The 18,219-nt window shown below is 51.0% G+C and overlaps 1 protein-coding gene across 1 annotated transcript; it reads left to right on the plus strand.

The window, feature by feature from the left end:
• The first annotated feature begins 55 nt into the window (after window positions 1-55).
• Window positions 56-16,598, plus strand: TGFB1 (transforming growth factor beta 1). The gene is made up of 7 exons (XM_081275277.1): window positions 56-1,373; window positions 4,582-4,742; window positions 6,117-6,234; window positions 8,383-8,460; window positions 8,595-8,742; window positions 15,609-15,762; window positions 16,287-16,598. The coding sequence occupies exons 1-7, from the start codon at window positions 1,019-1,021 to the stop codon at window positions 16,443-16,445; spliced, it is 1,173 nt and encodes a 390-aa protein (XP_081131403.1). The 5' UTR covers window positions 56-1,018; the 3' UTR covers window positions 16,446-16,598.
• The last annotated feature ends 1,621 nt before the right edge of the window (window positions 16,599-18,219 follow it).

The following is an 18,219-nucleotide window of genomic DNA, read 5'->3' on the forward strand; positions in this document are numbered from 1 at the left end:
AGGCCGGTGGCCCCCCCATGCCCTCCCCCTGGGGGTTGCCCCCGCCCCGCGCGCTTCCTGGGTGGGGCCGGGGCGGCCTCAAAACCCCCGCCGCCCTAGCCGGTCCCCACCGCCGCCGTCGCCGCCCTTCGCGCCCCGGGCCGTCCCCCTCCCTCCTCCCGCCGCGGATCCGCCAGACGCGAGGCCCCCGGCCGGGGCAGGGGGACGGCCCCTCCGGGGCACCCCCGGCTCTGAGCCGCCCGCGGAGCCGGCCTCCGCCCGTTGCGGAGGAAGGAGCCGAGCAGCAGCCCGAGGCCCCTGAGTCTGAGACGAGCCGCTGCCGCCCCCGCCGCTGCCGCCCCCGCCGCCGCCGCCGCCACCGCGGGGAGGAGGGGGAGGAGGAGCGGGAGGAGGGACGAGCTGGTTGGGAGAAGAGGAAAAAAAGTTTTTGAGACTTTTCCGCTGCCGCTGGGAGCCGGAGACGCGGGGACCGCTTGGCGCGGCGCTGCCCCGCGAGGAGGCAAGACCTGGAGACTCCAGACCGACCCCCGCTCACGGCCCCGGACGCTCGCTCCCTCCCTGCCCCCTACACAGAGTCCCCCCGGCGCCCCCATACCGGACCAGCTCTCAGGAGCCGCAAACCCCGCCTCCCGCGAAGACTTCACCCCAGACCTGGGGCGCACCCCCCTGCACGCCGCCCTTACCCAGCCTGTCTCCCGAGCCACCGCGCATCCTAGGACCCTCTCTCCCCCCGGGGACGGATCTCTCTCAGACCTGCCACAGCTCTCCCATTCAAGACCACCCACCTTCTGGTACCAGATCTCGCCCATCTCGATCTTCTCCCTGGGATATTGAGACAACCCGTGTCAGAGCCTCCCCGAGACCTGTGCTTCTTTCTTCCGGAGGCCTTCAATTTCCTTCCCCCGAGGCCCTTCTACCTTTCTCCGGGAGACCCCCAGACCCTACAGGGGCGGGGCCCCCCTATCCCACCTCTGTCCTGTTCGCGCTCTCGGCAGGGCCGGGGGGCGCCGCCTCCCCCATGCCGCCCTCCGGGCTGCGGCTCCTGCCGCTGCTGCTACCGCTGCTATGGCTACTAGTGCTGACGCCCGGCCGGCCAGTCGCGGGACTATCCACCTGCAAGACCATCGATATGGAGCTGGTGAAGCGGAAGCGCATCGAGGCCATCCGTGGCCAGATTCTGTCCAAGCTACGGCTCGCCAGCCCCCCGAGCCAGGGGGAGGTGCCGCCCGGCCCGCTGCCCGAGGCCGTGCTCGCCTTGTACAACAGCACCCGCGACCGGGTGGCGGGGGAGAGCGCCGAGCCGGAGCCCGAGCCCGAGGCGGACTACTACGCCAAGGAGGTCACCCGCGTGCTAATGGTGGAAAGCACCAACAGTGAGCTCGGAGGGGTGGGGGAGCCGGGACAGGGCCCCCAGGGGGCGCCGGAGTGCAGGGGTCACGGGGAGGAAATTACTGGCAGAGGAAACTGGCTGGAGGAAGGGGACCCCCGGGGTCGCCAAGATTGTGTGTGTGTTGTCCCGTTCCAAGTAGGATGCCGGGGCGCTGCCTCCCTCCCCACTCCTCCAAGGTTTCTGGTCTTGGAGAGAAGGGGAGAGTGAACGAAGTAGACCACTTTCAGAGAGCGACAGGAGTATGTGGGAACGTGGGGGAGAGCCCCCTAGAGAGAAAGAAGCAATTGAGAGATTTAAAAAAGTGCTTTCTCTCCGGGGTGCGCTGAATACGGAGGTAGTGGGATTCCCTTTGCACAGAGGACAGCCCGGTTGGGGAGAAACGAAGACCCCAGCATTTGGGAAAGGAGAGGCAGTGGGAAAGCTGCCCTAAAAGCTCTGGGGTCGTTGCGACAGTAAGATTCAAGGATAGAAAAGTAGGTGGGGAGAACCCCAGAAGTGCCAGAAAAGCGTAGAATAGACTCACTTTCAGAGGTCGCCAGGAACACGCGGGATTGTGGGAGATCGTGGAGAGAAGTGACCTGGGTTGAGTGTGATAGATGAGGGACGAAAGGGATGCAAAGTCGTTGGGAGAAGGAAGGAGGTTAGCAGGAGAGCGGGCCTGGGATGCACGGGGAGAAGCCTGGGGACCAGAGCCCTAGTGCCGAGCCAGCAGGGGAAGTGAAATCAGTCACGGGAAGGGGGTCAGAGGAACTCCAATCATGGGAAGGGGGTTACAAAGAGGGGACACAGGCATGGGAAAGCTGTAACCCACGAGGCGGGCAGAGCAGTTATATGGTGCCATACCATGCTGAGAGCAGCGAGTCCCCTCGCTGCAGGGAAAGCAGTAGATTGAGTGAGAAACTGAACCCCTCGGGTAAGTGTGATAAGAGGCGACAGCACTAGAGACCGAGGTGAGAAAATCGAGTTGGTAGGGGTGAGAAAGCCCCACGTGGGTGCCACGCGCGGGGGGAGGAGCCTGCGCTTCCAGGAGTCAGGAGGACCTCGCAGAGCTGAACATTGGCAGCCTGGCCCCCAAAGCCCCAGTTCCTCTTTGGGGAGGCTGGGGAAACCCCAGCGTCCGGCCGCCTCGCTCTCCTCCCTTCCCTTTCCTTCCCGTGCCCTGGGGGCGGGGGCGGGGATCGCGCGCAGAGCCCGGGGCGAGACGGGGCAGGTCTGGTCCCCGCCCTCGCGGCTGCGTTGCCTCCCGCCTTGCTCATCCTAGCAACGGGCGGGGCTACTCCTGCGCCCGCCCCGTCGGCGCCCACGCGGGGACGCAGGCACCCCGCATGGCCCGGAGCTTTGGGGGTGATCCCCCAGGTTTCCCTTTCTCTCTTGGGCGATGGGCTTTCCAGGCCCCGGCGCATTCCTCCCCCCAGTTTGTGGCTCCAACCAAAAGACGTCCCCTCCTCACCTACTTCTCTGTGTCGCCTTTTTTCGTTATATAGGTTTTACATTGATACCTTCGATTCCTCTTTCTCCCCTGAGTTGTCTCCATCTCTACTCTAATTGCTTATCTCTCTTCTCGACCGCGTCTGCTCTCTGGCCCGCGATCTCTCCGTCTCTTGCCTCGTCCCATTCCTGCCTTTGCCCACATATAGGTCTCGGGGTGTGTCTCTCCATGCATTCCTTATCTATCTGCTTGTCTTCCCCACACCTCGTCCCATGACTCTGCTATCTCTCCCTTTGTGCGGTACCCCACAACCCTATCTGCCCTTTCCCCCCACCCCTATCTGTTACCCCCTACCAAGGCTCTGCCCTTCCCTTCAGGGTTGCTGAGTAACCACTGTGCCAAGAATAGGGCTTGTGGGGGCGGGGAGGGCTGGTGGGGCGGAGGACTAGGGGAAAGGGGCCACAGGAAGGGGTTTCCTTAGTTCTTCCTCCTCAAATTCTCTCCATCATCTTTGCAACCCCACTTGTAGACTTCCAAAAAACCACTCTAGTAGATCCAAGAGTTCACTGCCTGCACTTCATCCCCAACCCAACATTTCCTAGACTAGATGATGCTCTTGTCCCCACTTCAGGCTTTCCCTCCTAAAATGAACTTCATCTTCTCTAGCAGCTGGGAGAAGGAGTTGAGGGAGGAAGCAGTTCATAATAACAGTAATAATAATAAAGTCACATTGGCAGGAAGACAGCATAATTTAGAGGTTAAAAGAGCGCAGTCCTTAGAACCAGCTTGCCACTTCCTATCTGTGGGTCTTTGAATTATTCGTCTCTTTATGCCTCAGTCTCCATCTATTACACGGATACAATAGGGTCTTCCTCACAGTGTTGTCATGAGGTTTCAGTGTCTTCTTTGTACTATGGTTTGAACAGCATCTGACAAATAGTGTTTTTGTTTGTTTGTTTGGTACCAGGGATTGAACCCAGAGGCACTTAACCATTAAGCCACATTCCCAGACCTTTTTTAATATTTTATTTAGAGACAGGATCTCACTGAGTTGCTTAGGGCCTCTCTAAGTTGCTGAGGCTGGCTTTGAACTCCTGATCCTCCTGCTTCAGCCTCCTGAGATACTGGGCTTACAGGGTGACCCACTGTGCCTGGCTACAACAATGTGGTCTTCAACATACACATTGTGGAGTGACTGGTGTGCACAGACTCTGTCACATGCTTTACCTGCACCATCTATGGTCCTGGCATTGGGTGGTCTCTCACAGATGAAGATCTGGCTCAGGGAGAGGATTTGCTAGCCACAGGTTACACAGTGCTTCCGTCAGGAGAATCTAGGTAGGATGTCAGGGAGTTCAATGAGTTTGCTGTTTTTCAAAGAATAACAGGAAACTGAGGTTCAGAGAGGGGACATGAGTTGCTCAAAGTCACACAGGTGAGAAACAGCAAAGGCACTTTCTGATCCCAGAGCCCAGACCTTTGAACCTTTCTCTGCAATTAAATTTGTATTTGAGGTTCCAAGCCCTGGGGAAGCCTAAGCAAGCAGAGCAACCCCTCTTGGTGGCAGCCTATGCTGGGTGGGTGTTCGATAGATGATGCCTGGTGGGAGAGAAGGTGGATAGGTCCTGTCGTACAGAGGAGGAAACAGAGGGGAAAAGCACCCCAACCCAGAGCTGTCAGCTCCACACACTTAAACTTGGGGTCTTCCTGCTCCCCTTACTCTGCCAAACCCCTGATATCCTCTGTCTCTCCTCCTGCCTAGAAATCTATGAGAAAACCAAGGACATCTCACACAGCGTGTACATGTTCTTCAACACATCAGAGCTCCGGGAAGCGGTGCCGGACCCTCTATTGCTGTCCCAGGCAGAGCTACGTCTGCAGAGGCTCAAGGTAAAAGCCGAACAGCACGTGGAGCTGTACCAGGTGAGGACATGAGCCCGAGAAGTGGGACACAGCCTCAGGGGCTGAGCTGTGGCCACTGGGTTGGAGGGAAGGCTGCTAGCTGCAGGGTCTACACAGATGGTCCCTGAATAATGGAGGAGCTCAGATCTCTAAATCCTAGGGTTCTTTACCACTTCCATACTCTGAGAACAGGGTATGGTGGTGCATGCCTATAATCCCAGCAACTTGAGAGACTGAGTCAGGAGGATAGCAAGTTCAAAGCCAGCCTCAGCAATTTAGCAAGGCCCTCAGAAACTTAGTGAGACCCTATCTCTAAATTTAAAAATAACAAGGGCTGGGGATTGTAGCTCAGTGATTAAAAGCCCCTGGATTCAATCCCTAGTACAAAAAAAAAATATCCCAGAGAACTTTCATATTCTTACCCAGGCATAATGAGACATGTCTGTAATCCCAGTGACTTGGGAGTCTAAGGCAGGGAGATCTTAAGTTCAAGGCCAATCTGGCCAATTTGGCAAGACTCTGTCTCAAAATAAAAAGGACCTAGGATGTAGTTCAGCAGTAGAGCACCCAAGGGTGCTATCCCCAGTACCACCACCACCACAACAAAACCCCACAAACAACATACAATTTTAAGACTATCCTACAATGTTAAATGCTTAGAAGATTGGAATCTAATTAGGAGTTTGACTGTTTAAGATAGCTCAGTGGTAGCAGGGCGTGGTGGTGCATGCCTGTAATCCCAGGGACTCAGGGGGCTGAGGCAGGAGGATCCTGAGTTCAAAGCCATCCTCAGCAAAAATGAGGCATTAAGGGAATGTGGCTTAGTGGTCAAGTGTCCCCTGAGTTCAATCCCCAGTCCTCACCTTCCCCCCCAAAATGATAGCTCAGTGGTAAAACACTTGCATAGTGTGTTGTAAAGCCCTGAGTTCTATCCTCAGCACCACCACCACTGATGATGTGGTTAGCTGCCTATTTTGAACTTCACAGGTAAAGAACATTCCCAGGAAATTCTTTTGGACTGTGCTGCTCTAAAGATGGAGTCTTTAGGAGGATTAGGGCTTCTAGGAGACCTGGAATCTCTAGAAGGTTCTGTGACCTAGAATCCACTTTAGCAGCAGCTTGACATTGTGGGTTTTCCAAGGTCCCCACAGAGGACACAGGGAACCAGGGACAGAGGCTGAACTGGGTACCTTGACCCGGGCCTGGGGCTCTTTCTCTATCTGTCATGGGTGTTGGGGTGGGGGGAGCCTGAAGGCCCCACAATGTGATGACTTGGGAGGCTCGTGTCTGGGGACTGTCTGGAGGTCTACTTGGGGGAACAGACAAAGTGAGGGTACAGTCAGTGTATGCTGGGGGCATAGTGGCATCTGCCTACCCCCCATTTATCATCTTCAGAAATACAGAAACAATTCCTGGCGCTACCTCAGCAACCGGCTGCTGACCCCCAGTAACACGCAGGAGTGGTTGTCCTTTGACGTCACTGGAGTCGTGCGGCAGTGGCTGAGCCAAGGAGGTGAGGATTGCTCTCTGCCCCACCCACCCTGTTTCTTAATGGGGTCAGTCCTGTTGTTTGTTCTAGGGTCCCCCTTCCTAGCACCCCGCTATCTGACATTTGTGCCAAAGAGCTGAGCTTGACCTTCTTCCCTGAGGCACACCTGGGTTTATATATGAATCCATTAATGGTTAATGCATTTCCTGAGCTCTCTTCTCTGCCGTACCCTGGGGACACAGCAGTGACCAGAACAAGGCCCCATTCTTGCCTTTAGGAAGCTCATTATCCATTGGGTGGGTGAATGGAGAACAGGTCTGTGGCCATGTGATGATGCCCAGAGTGGGCAGCCCACAGGAGACCCCTTGGGAGGTGCCTGACCAGTCTGGACTCAGGCAGGGATTTCTGGAAGAGAGGACATTTGAGCTGGTGTCTGAGAGATGAGTAGAGCCAGCCAAGTAAAGAAGAAGGGGCAAGAATACTCTGTGCCAAGGCACTGAGGTCAAGGAGAGCCTGACACATTTAATCTGTCCATAAAAGAATTGTGTCCAGCCATTGCCAGTTGAGTCCACAGTCCCCATATCACTCTTCCTTCTTGACCTCTCATGCTCAGGCATTCATTCAGTAAACGCCAACATGTTTCTGCTCTGTGCCCGGCACAGTACTAACCAAGACTACCCTGGCTCATGCCTTCATGGGGCCCACCAGGCCCTTCTGGATACCTAGGAGGTCTTGCCAAAGCCCTAGCAGGTGTAATAACCTAGCATGATCAAGGCCAGAAGTGTGAGCACAGGCAGAGTGGTCAGGGCTGGGGTGAGGGCAGTCCTAAGTGCTATGGGAACCCAGAGAAGGTACCCAAGCCCATTTGGGGGTCAGGGAGGGCTTCCTGGGGGGTTGTGTTGAGACTCATGGGATACGTAGTAATTTGACAAGATGAATAAAACAGGGACTAGGAAGTAGGGGTGGGCACCAGGAGGAGTGTCCTTGGCCACTGGACAAAGGCCTGGAAGGATATGGTCTGTCTTGGTTGATGCTGACTCCCAAACTCCAGCTCAAGGTCAGGCACACAGTAGGAGCTTAGAAAACACCACTGACACATTCATTCAAGAAACATCTCTCACCTGCGTGTGTAAAAGTGCCCAGGCTTAGATTTGCACCATAGCCCTACCTTTTGACACATGTGTGTCTTGGGCAAGTCACTTCTGTTTTGTGTGCGTCAGTGTCCTTGTCTGAAAAATGGGCAGTTTGGGTGAGGACTACCCACCCCCTCATAATGCACATAGAGATAATGCACATAGAATTCAGAACAGGACCTGACTTCTGGTACACAGTAGACACTTGTTTTTTAAATTTTTAATATTTTTTATTTGTTCTTTTTAGTTATACATGACAGTAGAATGCATTTTGACACATCCTACCTACATGGAGTATAACCCCATTCTCGTGGTTGTACATGATGTGGGGTTACACTGGTCATGGATTCATAGAGGAACATAGGAAAGCTATGTTCGATTCATTCCACTGTCTTTCCCATTCCCATTTGCCCTCCTTTCCCCGCCATTCCCCTCTGTCCCCATCTAGTGAACCTACACCTACCCCAGCTTCTGCCTATTGTGAGTCAGCATCTACATATCAGAGAGAGAACATTCGGCCTTTGGTTTTGGGGAACTGGCTTATTTCACTTAGCATGATAGTCTCCAGTTCCATCCATTTACCAGCAAATGCCATACTTTCATTCTTCTTTATGGCTGAGTACTATTTCATTGTGTGTATATACCACTCAGTGTTTATTTTTGTGACCGTGGTCCAGGCTGGTGGACGATAAAGAGAAGCAAGGATCCCTGTCCTGGTTCGTCCTGCTTTCTGCTGAGAGAAATAAACAGCCAAACACAGATGTCAGAGAGGGGGAATCCTGCTGTGACAAAGGAAAATGATGTCATGGTGTGGGAGGGGTGCACATTCTGGAGGGCCTCTCTGAGGAGGTGACATTTGAGCTAAGCCCTGAAGGAGCCAGCAACTCAAAGACCTGGTGCAAGAGACCTGCAGAGAGAGGGCAGGGTGGGGTGCCTTGGGGGAGGCGGAGGGAGCCCTGGGTTTGCTCCTTCCTGCCTCCTCTTGCAGGGGCTGTGTGAGCCGAGCCCTCAGACTGGCTTCCCTTTCCCCTTCCCACAGAGGAGATAGAGGGCTTTCGTTTCAGCGCCCACTGCTCCTGTGACAGTAAAGATAACGTGCTCCAAGTGGACATAAACGGTGAGTGTGTGTGAGTTTGTGTGTGTGTGTGTGTGTGTGTTTCAGAGAGAGAGAAAGAGAGAGAGAGAGAGAGAGACCCCTTTGGCCTCCCTGCTCACTGACCGTCCCTCTGAGAATCTCCTAAACCCAAGCAGGGATCGGTCCCAGACGCCGGGGTGACCTGGCAGCCATTCATGACATGAACCGGCCCTTCCTGCTCCTCATGGCCACCCCACTGGAGAGGGCCCAGCACCTGCATAGCTCCCGGCACCGCCGAGCCCTGGACACCAACTACTGCTTCAGGTGACTTCCGCAGCCTTCAGCTGGGGCCTTGTAGGGTGGGGCTTGGCTGCTCTCTGCTGGCCCGTGGACACCTGCCTGGTGCTGTGCTTGGCTGAGCTTCTCCTTGAGCCTGGGGAGCTCTGGGACAAGTTCCTCGTTTTGGAATGCCAGGGCTTGGGAACTAGGAGTCCTATAACGTGGGCATGAGCTTGTCTTCTTGCTGGCGTGTTGGAATCGGAGGCTGTTAGAATGTTGGACACCAAGAGTTGGATTCAATGTGGGAAGGTCGCCTTTTGGAGTGCTACACAGTTGACAGTTGGGGTTCTAGAATGTTGGGATTCTGGCATGCAGAAGTTCAGTGTTAACCATGGAAAGCCAGGGCATGGTACTCAAGGAAAGCTGGAATGTTGGGATCCTAGAACTTGGGAATTTGGAATTGGGAGATTGGATTTGGATTCTGAGAGCATGGCCACCTACCATGTTGGCCGATGGGAATCCTGAAAATTGGGCTCAGGACGGTGGACTCTTATGTTGAAATGTTAGATGCGGGAATGTTGGAGAAAGCCAGAATATGGGTATCTAGAACACTGGAGCTTGGGGTTGGAATGTTGGGTCTTAGAATGCTGGGATCTTGGAAAGATGGCAGAACCTCCTTGAGTGATGGACTCGGAGCTGTGGAATGTTGGAATGCAGCATTGAAATATGGAAATTCAAGAACATCACGAGCCTCAAGAGTTGGAAAGTGGGAATCCTAGAAAGTTGGAAATGCTGTCAGAATGTCAGAGTCCTAAGATGCTGGAGTATTGCAGTCTAAGAACGTTGAAGGTGGCATGCCTATAACCTGCTGGGGAGGCTGAGGGAAGAGGATCCCAATTAGAGGCCAACCTTGGCAACTTAGAAAGACCCTGTCTCAAAATAAAAAATAAAAAAAGGGCTGGGGATGTGGTTCAGTGGTTGAGCGAACCTGGGTTCAATCCAGGTACTGAAAAAAAAATGAATCTGATCCAGACTGTACATTCAACTATCAAGTTTCCAAAAATAGAGAAACAGAGAAGCATGTTAAGCCACACCACAGGGATGCAGTCAGCCCAATTCAGATGGTGGGAAACCTGTTCTAGTTTCTCCCACAAATACAATGCAAAGAGGAGAGGGGGATGTACATATAAAGAAGTATCTATCTATCTATCTATAGAGAGGGGGGAGAAAGAGATGGTTCTGTAGATTTTTAGAAGAATCCAAAGGGATGCTAGGGGTCGTGGTATGCTTCTGTTTTCCCAAGTACCTGGGAGGCTGAGGCATGAGGACTATAAATTCAAGTCCAGCCTGGGCAACTTAGTGGGACCCTATCTTAGAATTTTAAAAAACATTTAAATAAAAAAATAAAAGCTTGTAATTCCAGTGCCTTGGGAACTTGAGGCAGGAAGACTGAAAATTTGAGGCAAGCCTAGGCAACTTAGTGAGATCTTGTGTCAAAATAAAAATAAAAAGGACTCGGGATGTATCTCAGTGGTAAAGCACCCCTGAGTACAATCTCCAGTTCCTCAATAATAAAATAAATAAGGAAAGAAAGGAAGGAAGGAAGAATGAATGAATCTGAAGGTGCACTGAAACTGATTGCAGTGTGCAGACCTTATTTGAATTTTTATTTATTCAGACTTTCTTTAAAAGAAAGACATTTGTTTGAGCCAAGTGTGTAACTCAGTGGTATAGCATTTGCCTGGGTTTGATCCCCAGCATCACCAAAAGAGAGAGAGAGAAAGAGAAAGAGAGAAAGACACACAGACAGTAGGGGAAATGTGAACCCGTAGTATTTGAACCCTGATATTTGATGATATCAATGAATTATTGCTAATTTGTTTACATAGCATTGTGGTTATGTGTTTGTTCCCCCCCCCCCCCAGGGCTAGGGATCAGACCCAGAGCCTTGTGCTTGCTAGGCAAGTGCTTTATCACTGAGTTATTTCATGAGCCACTGGTGATGATTTAAAATCACCTTCATTTTCTTAGAGATATATATTGAACTTATTTTTTTATGCAGTCTGAAGTTCAGTCACAAGACCTTACATTAAACTTCTTATGGGTGAAATAACATAGTAGATAGCATGTGCTTCAGAAGAACCCAGTGACAGAGAGGAAGTGGGTTGGGGTAGATATATGATCAGGCTGATGCTGAGGTTATGACTTGATGATTGTTGAAGCTGATGATTGTTACTGTGAGGACACAAGGATGTCACATGTAGGTTGAACAGCTCTAATTCAAAATCCAGAATCTGAAACTTTGTGAGCATCAACATCATGTTCAGAAAGTTTGGGATTTCAGAGCATTTTGGATTTTGGATTAAAGATGCTTACCTGGTAAAGTCTATGCAAATACCTCCAAATCAACCCCAGGCTGTGGTCAGTGGGAGAGCACTTGCCTAGCATGTGTGAGGCACTGGGTTCAATTTTCAGCATTGCATATAAATAAACAAAATAAAGGTCTATTGAAAACTAAGAAATATTAAAAAAAAAAAAGAAAGAAAAGAAAGAAAGAAAAACTCTGAACTGGGTGTGGTGGTACACGCCTGTAATACCATCGGCTCAGGAGGCTGACGCAGGAGAATGTCAAGTTCAAAGCCAGATTCAGCAACTTAGGGAGGCCCTAAGCAACTTAGCAAGACCGTGTCTCAAAATAAAATAGAAAATAGAAAAAAGGGCTGGGGGGCTGGGGCTTAGTGGCAGAGCACTTGCCTAGCATGTATGAGGCACTGGGTTCAATCCTTAGCACCACTTAAACAAATAAAATAAAGGCAAGCTGTCTATCTACTACTGCAAAAAAAAAAATTTTTTAAAGGGCTCGGGGGCTGGGGATGTGGCTTAGTGGTTTAGTGGCTCTGGGTTCAATCTCCAGTACCTCCCCCGACCAAAAAAAAAAAAAAAAAGTCACAAAAAAACACTCTGAAATCTGAAACACCTCTAGTCCCAGCATTTACAATAAGGAATACTCAATTTGTAATTTGTAATGCAATAGTTTGAAACTTCCCATACTAAGATATTGTTCTTAATGTCAGCTCAAACACCACTTTGATCCCCAACAGAAACCTCCCTCACAGCTGTCTCCAGTAGCTAAGGAGGATGGGAGGTGAGAGGTCTTTTGGGGCTGCAGGTGGATTTCTTTTATGCATTAGGCCTTGCTGGGTCTTATTTATTTATTTATTGTGGGATTGAACCTAGTAGTGCTTAACCACTGAGCCACATCTCCTAGCCCTTTTTATTGTTTATTTTGAGACAGGGTCTCGCTAAGTTATTCAGTGCCTTGCTAAATTGCTGAGGCTGGCTTTGAACTTGTGTTCCTCCTGCCTCAGGCTCCTGAGTTCTTGGGATTATAGGCGTATGCCACTGTGCCTGGCTCCTGCAGGGTCATTTTTTAAATTTGTTCTTTTTAGTTATACATGACAGTAGAGCATATTTTGACATATTGATACAAACGTGGAGTACCTCTTATTCTAATTAGGGTCCCAGTCTTGTGGTTTTACATGATGTGGAGATTCACTGTGGTGCATTTATATATGCACATCGGGAAGTTAAGTCTGATTCCTCCTGCTGAGTCTTTTTTTAATATTTATTTTTTAATTAGACACAATATCTTTATTTTTATGTGGTGCCAAGAATCGAACCCAGTGCCTCACGCTTGCTAGGCAGGCGCGCTACCATTTGAGCCAAATCCCCAGTCCCTTCTCCTGCTGAGTCTTGATAGACTGGACAGAAGAGGTTCACAAAGGCAAGGGCTGTGCGAATCCCAGGCTCAGCACACATTGGGCCCCAGTGTGTCCTGTCTGGGACAGATGAGGAGGAGCCCGCCAGATCACCTGGAGGGCATATTCTCTGCCCCATGGCTTCTGATTGAGAGGGTCTGGGAATTTGTATTTCCCTCAAGTTCCCAGGTACTGCTGCTGTTGGTGGTCCAGGGACCCCTCATGGGGAACCACTGACTTGGGTGATAGCATCACAGACTGTTTAAAGCCTTGGACTCAGAACCCCAGCTCCAGAGCTGGGCCGCAGATCAAAGATGATCTGGACCATCTGGAGTCCAGGACTCCCCCTCCAAGATGGTAAAAGCCAGGAGAATTTTACCCCAAAACAGGTATACACATGCACACATGCGGGCAGATGGTTGAGTGTCAGGAGGCCCCCTGAGTGTTTCCTCCCGCAGGTTAAGCACACCCTGTTTGATCCAACATCCCCATCTCCTTGAACCCACAGGAAACCGAGGCCCATCTAAACTGGGGAGAGGTGAGGCTGCATTTGTGAGAACTTTAGTTTCCTAAGTCCTTTCTCAGGGTCCTGTGGCACCTGGAAAGATCTCTTTTTTAATTCTAATTTTTTAGTTGTTGAATGACCTTTATTTTATTGATTTATATGTGGTGCTGAGAATCAAACCCAGGGCCTCACACACAGGCAAGCGCTCTACACTGAGCCACACCCCCAGCCCTGGAAAGTCCTTACCTTGCTCCAGGGGTTCCTTGTCACCTCTTCTTCTGCTTGACTGGCATGGTCACCCCAGGAAGATGAGGCCACAGGCTCCACAGGGTCTGCTGGGAACCTGGCCCTGCCCACCTAGGGCACGCTGCCTCCCCCCTTCTGGGCGGGGGGGGGGGGCCTGCTTCTTCATTTCTCAAAGGGAAAGAAGAAGGAGCCTGCCCTGCGGTGTTTTGAAATGAATTGATCCATTCTCTTTCAGCTACATTTTGGACAGGTAAATACAGGCAGATAGACCAAACCCAGGAAGATAAAGTGACCCCCCCCACTCTGACCCCAGCCCCTCTCTAAAGAGGCGGCCACCTTGGCCCTACTGGGTCTCCTTCCAGAGGGAGTCTCTGCCGTACATATTTACATATATTCACATATTCTTTTTTATTTTGCCCAACTGGTTGTCTTTTGCAGGTTATTTTGCTTCTAAAAGAAACAACCTACCTACTGCTGAGGATTTGGGAAATTTAGAAAGATACTACCTGTCACACTAGCACATAAAAAGTCACTGTTTCCAGGTGTGGTGGTGCATGCCTGTAATCCCAGTGGTTTAGGAGGCTGAGGCAGGAGGATCAAAAGTTTGAGATAAATTATAAATTACCAGCCTGGGTAATTTAGTGAGACTGTCAAAATGAAAAAAAGGATTGGGGATGTAGTTCAGTGGTAGAGCACCTCTGGGTTCAATCCCTAATACCACAGAAAAAGAAAGAGAGCAGGTGGCTGGGAGGGAGAGAGGAAGGAAAAAAAAAAGTTACTACCAGAGTTTGAATATATTTCCTACTAGTCTTTTGGTGCATAGCAGAATTTGGATTATGCTGTACCTGTACCTTTGAATCATGTTTTTTGCACATGTCACAAACATGGACTGTAAAGTTCTCCTGGCTTCCCATGAGTCAACTTTTGTGGCCAGGCTCCCTGGTCATCTCAGCTGGGGTGCCCAGGGCCAGCACACAGAACACCCCATTCCTCTCAGGCAGAACCTGGGCTGGACAGGAGAGGACTGGCCTTTGGATCTGAGCCTGCAGATCTTGCCAAAAGATAGAGGTTAAAATAGCAGTATAAACACTACTGTCCTCCAATGTGCTTTTTAAAAACAGATGTTCATCAATTAATTTACACATCCAACATTTGCTGAGTGTCTACTGTGTGCTGGGCACTGGCAGGCACTGGGGAGACATTAGGGGAGGAAACAGAATTTCCCATGCCTAGAGGAAGACAGAGGAGCTCTATTAAAATAAAAGGTGATGATAAGTTCTAAGAAGGAAAATATATCAGAGGAAAGGGGCAGAGGAAATAGATATTAGGAACTATTTCTCTTGCTCTGATTAAAATTGATTTGTTATGGACAATTTCACATGTTGACAAAGGCAGTGGAGATAATATAATGAAGTTCTATTAACTCTCATCCAGCTTCAACAATTATCAGGATTTTGTCCCACTTGAAATATGGTCATTTTCATATTTTCTTATAATAAGTGCAACATCATATTGCACTAAATGGAATTAATAGTCATTTGGATTGATATTTTGGATAAGATGGCCCAGGCAGGTCTCTCTGAGGAGGTGATATTCATTTGTATAATTGGTATTTATTGAGCACCTGCTGTGTGCCAGGCATTGTGTTGGGAGTCAAGACTCCCTGAGTGACAGACATTGGAGACAAGGTTTAAATGAAGTGAAGGAATGATCCAGAGTGGCTATCTGTGGGAAGAACAAGCCAGGCAGAGAAAGTGCAGAGGCCCTGGATAGGACTGTGTTTGAGGAACAGACGGAAAGCCATTGTGGCTAGAGTGACATGAGCATGGGTGACAGTTGAGATCAGCCAGATCCCGTAGCACCTGAGGCTCATGTGAGTACTTGGGCATTTGCCATGGAGATGGATCCAAGTCCAGAACAAAGGAGCGACATGACAGTCTATAGCATGTGGCCTGGGAAGGCACAGATTTCTGTTTTGTGTTGTCCCCAGCAGTAGGTCCTAGCCCAGCATGCAGCAGTAGTTCAGTAAATATTTTTTTACACAAATAGAACATATGAGCACATGTGGGCCACATTCTTTTTTTATGTTCCATGTGTGATTGTGCCATGATTTATTTAGCCTTTTCCTGTGGATGTCTATTCAGCTTCTTACAGGCTTATTATGCACACTGCATGCGATTATGTTTTTGATGATGCTCTCATCACAGTGGTTGACTAGAGGGAGTGCTTGAACCGTGCTAGTGATGATCGGCACCCCTACTGTTACTGTTGTGACTACCACAGGGGGTGCAAGGGAGGCAGAGGTGGAGATGTGGCTGGGGAGCAACCTAGGGCCAGCACATGTGCAGGGAGGAGCAGTATGGCCTGCCTCTGCTCCTGACCTGCGCTCCTTTTGCCTGCAGCTCCACAGAGAAGAACTGCTGCGTGCGGCAGCTATACATTGACTTCCGCAAGGATCTGGGTTGGAAATGGATCCATGAGCCCAAGGGCTACCATGCGAACTTCTGCCTGGGACCGTGCCCTTACATTTGGAGCCTGGACACGCAGTACAGCAAGGTGGGTCTAGCTCAAAAGGTTGTGGGGAACAGGGACCAAACAAAAAATAAGTGAGTTAAATAAAAGAAGAGAGAGAAAAGCAAGGATGGATAGCCGGGTGGGTGGCACCCACCTGTAATCCCAGCAACTCCGGGCGCTGAGGCAGGTGGATGGAAAGTTCGAAGCCAGCTTTAGCAATTTAGCAATGTCCTAAGTAATTTAGTGAGACCCTGTCTCAAAATAAAAAATGAAACGGGCGGGCGGTGTAGCTCAGCGGTAAAGCACCCTGGGTTTAATCAAGAGACGGAGACAGGGTTTGGGTAGGAGGAATAAAGAGATGAGGAGAGACAGAAGCAGAGATGGATCAGGACAGACGGAGAGAGCTGAAGAGAGACTGACAGGTATGGGGAGACTAGCGGGATGCGGACCAGGTATGGGGAGACTAGCGGGAAGCGGACCGTGAGCAGGGGCGGTGTGAGGGAGGCCACAGCCTTGCCCCCTCCGCTAGTGCTGGCCCAGACCCTGACCTGTCCGGCCGTCCGCAGGTCCTGGCTCTGTACAACCAGCACAACCCAGGCGCATCGGCGTCGCCGTGCTGCGTGCCGCAGGCTCTGGAGCCTCTGCCCATCGTGTACTACGTGGGCCGCAAGCCCAAGGTGGAGCAGCTGTCCAACATGATTGTGCGCTCCTGCAAGTGCAGCTGAGGCCCCGCCCCGCCCCGCCCCGCCCCGGCAGGCCCGGTCCCGCCCCCGCCCCGCCCGCCGCGCCCGGGCTGTATTTAAGGATTTCTGCACCCCAAGCCCACCTGGGGGGCTCATTAAAGGTGAGAGAGGACAGGTGGTCTCTGTTTCATTGGGCGCCTAAGTGGATCTCTCTCCTTCACGCTGCGCTCCCTCTCCGTCTTTCCCCAGAAGACATTCATTTGCCTCCGTCACACAAACACCAAGCGCGTGGTGTGTTCCAAGGGCCACCTGTAGGTGCAGGGGACCAGTGGTGAGCCCTAGTTAAAGCTGTTTGTCAAGCACCTTGGGCACTCTTCTAAGATCCTCACCTTCATGAACTCACGGACTCTCAGGGGTTCTGATAACACCTATCTTACAAAAGGGAGGAAGCAGAAGCCTGGAGAGGTTAAGGGAGTATTTCCTGCGCACCAGGAACCTAACTTTCTGGGGTGGGGAGACTAGACAGCAAGAAATAATGGTTCAGTGATAAGTAGCATGTGGACAATAAAGCAGGATGGAATGAGAGAGATGGCTTTGGGGAGGAGGGAGGGCCTCTTGGAGGGAGTGGCATTTGAAACTTGAAGGAAGCCAAGAAGGAAGCCTAGGGGTGGACTTGAGGCAGGGAGTGTTCTCTGTAGAAAGAGGATGAAAAAGCAAAGACCCGGAAGCCATGACCAACTGAGGAAAGAGGCCAGTGTGGTTGGAAGAGGGTGAGCAAGGGAAGGGTGTTGGGAGCTGAGTCAGATTGTAACACTCTGCAGGCCAGAGAGTAACAACAGTTCTACTTGCCAGGTGTGTCATCTCGCCTAACTTCCTGCATTCGCCCTGCAGCCTGACAGAGCAGGGGTTGGCAAAGTGCAGCCCACAGCCAACTGCAGCTCACTGCCTGTTTTTGTAAAGTTATATTGGACACAGCCACACTCCTTCGACTACATATTGTCTATGACTGTGGCACTACTTCACAGCAGAGCTGAGTAGAGACCATGCAAAGTCAAAAATATTTACTACCTAGTTTTTTTTTTTCAAGTTGCAGATGAACACAATACCTTTGTTTTATTTATTTATTTTTATGTGGAGCTGAGGACCGAACCCACATAAAAATAAAAAACCCACTTGTGAGAACCTCACAAGTGCTAGGCAAGTGCTCCACCACCGAGCCACAACCCCAGTCTCTACTATCTGATTCTTTATAGAAAAAGCTTGCTGACCCTGCTATGGAGACCATTTGATCTTCACTTTGCAGATGGGGACACTGCACAGCTAGTAAACAGCAGAGCTGAGAGTTTAGCCTAGGCAGCTTGAGTTGGGGGGCCATATATGTAAGCCCTATGCTCCGATGGCTTCCTGAGTCACATCAGGGGTGTAGGACAGCAGGAACTTGTCCTCTGAGGGAGGTGGGAGCCCCATCAGGGTTCTGAATGGAGGAGGGGCATGAATTGACCCAGAAGCTTGGGGTTGGGAGTACCTTCTGGCTGATGGTTGAGAGTAGAATGAGTGAGGGTAAGGATGATGGAAGAGAGACCTTTCGTCCAGGCAAGAAATGCCTGCCTGAGACAGGGTGGGCTTTCCTCTGCCATCTTGCCTCCTCCATCTGCTGTAGTTGTGTTTGTGAATTTTCTCCTGCTTCCTCTTTTTCTCGCCTCTCAGTTTCCTCTTCCTCCAGAGATTCACTTCCCCCCTCTGTGCCCTGCCCTTCTCAGGTCCAGGGCCCCTTGACTTGCTCCTCTCCCTAGGGATTGTCTGGGGCAGAAGACAG

This window comes from Spermophilus citellus (genome assembly GCF_964194105.1).
Source record: "Spermophilus citellus genome assembly, chromosome: 18".
Taxonomy (NCBI): domain Eukaryota; kingdom Metazoa; phylum Chordata; class Mammalia; order Rodentia; family Sciuridae; genus Spermophilus; species Spermophilus citellus.

Coding starts and splice junctions, on each gene's coding strand:
- TGFB1 (XM_081275277.1), top strand. CDS start 1,019: ATGCCGCCCTCCGGGCTGCGGCTCCTGCCGCTGCTGCTACCGCTGCTA. Junction 1,374..4,581: donor AATGGTGGAAAGCACCAACA/GTGAGCTCGGAG, acceptor CCTCCTGCCTAG/AAATCTATGAGAAAACCAAG. Junction 15,763..16,286: donor TGGACACGCAGTACAGCAAG/GTGGGTCTAGCT, acceptor GGCCGTCCGCAG/GTCCTGGCTCTGTACAACCA.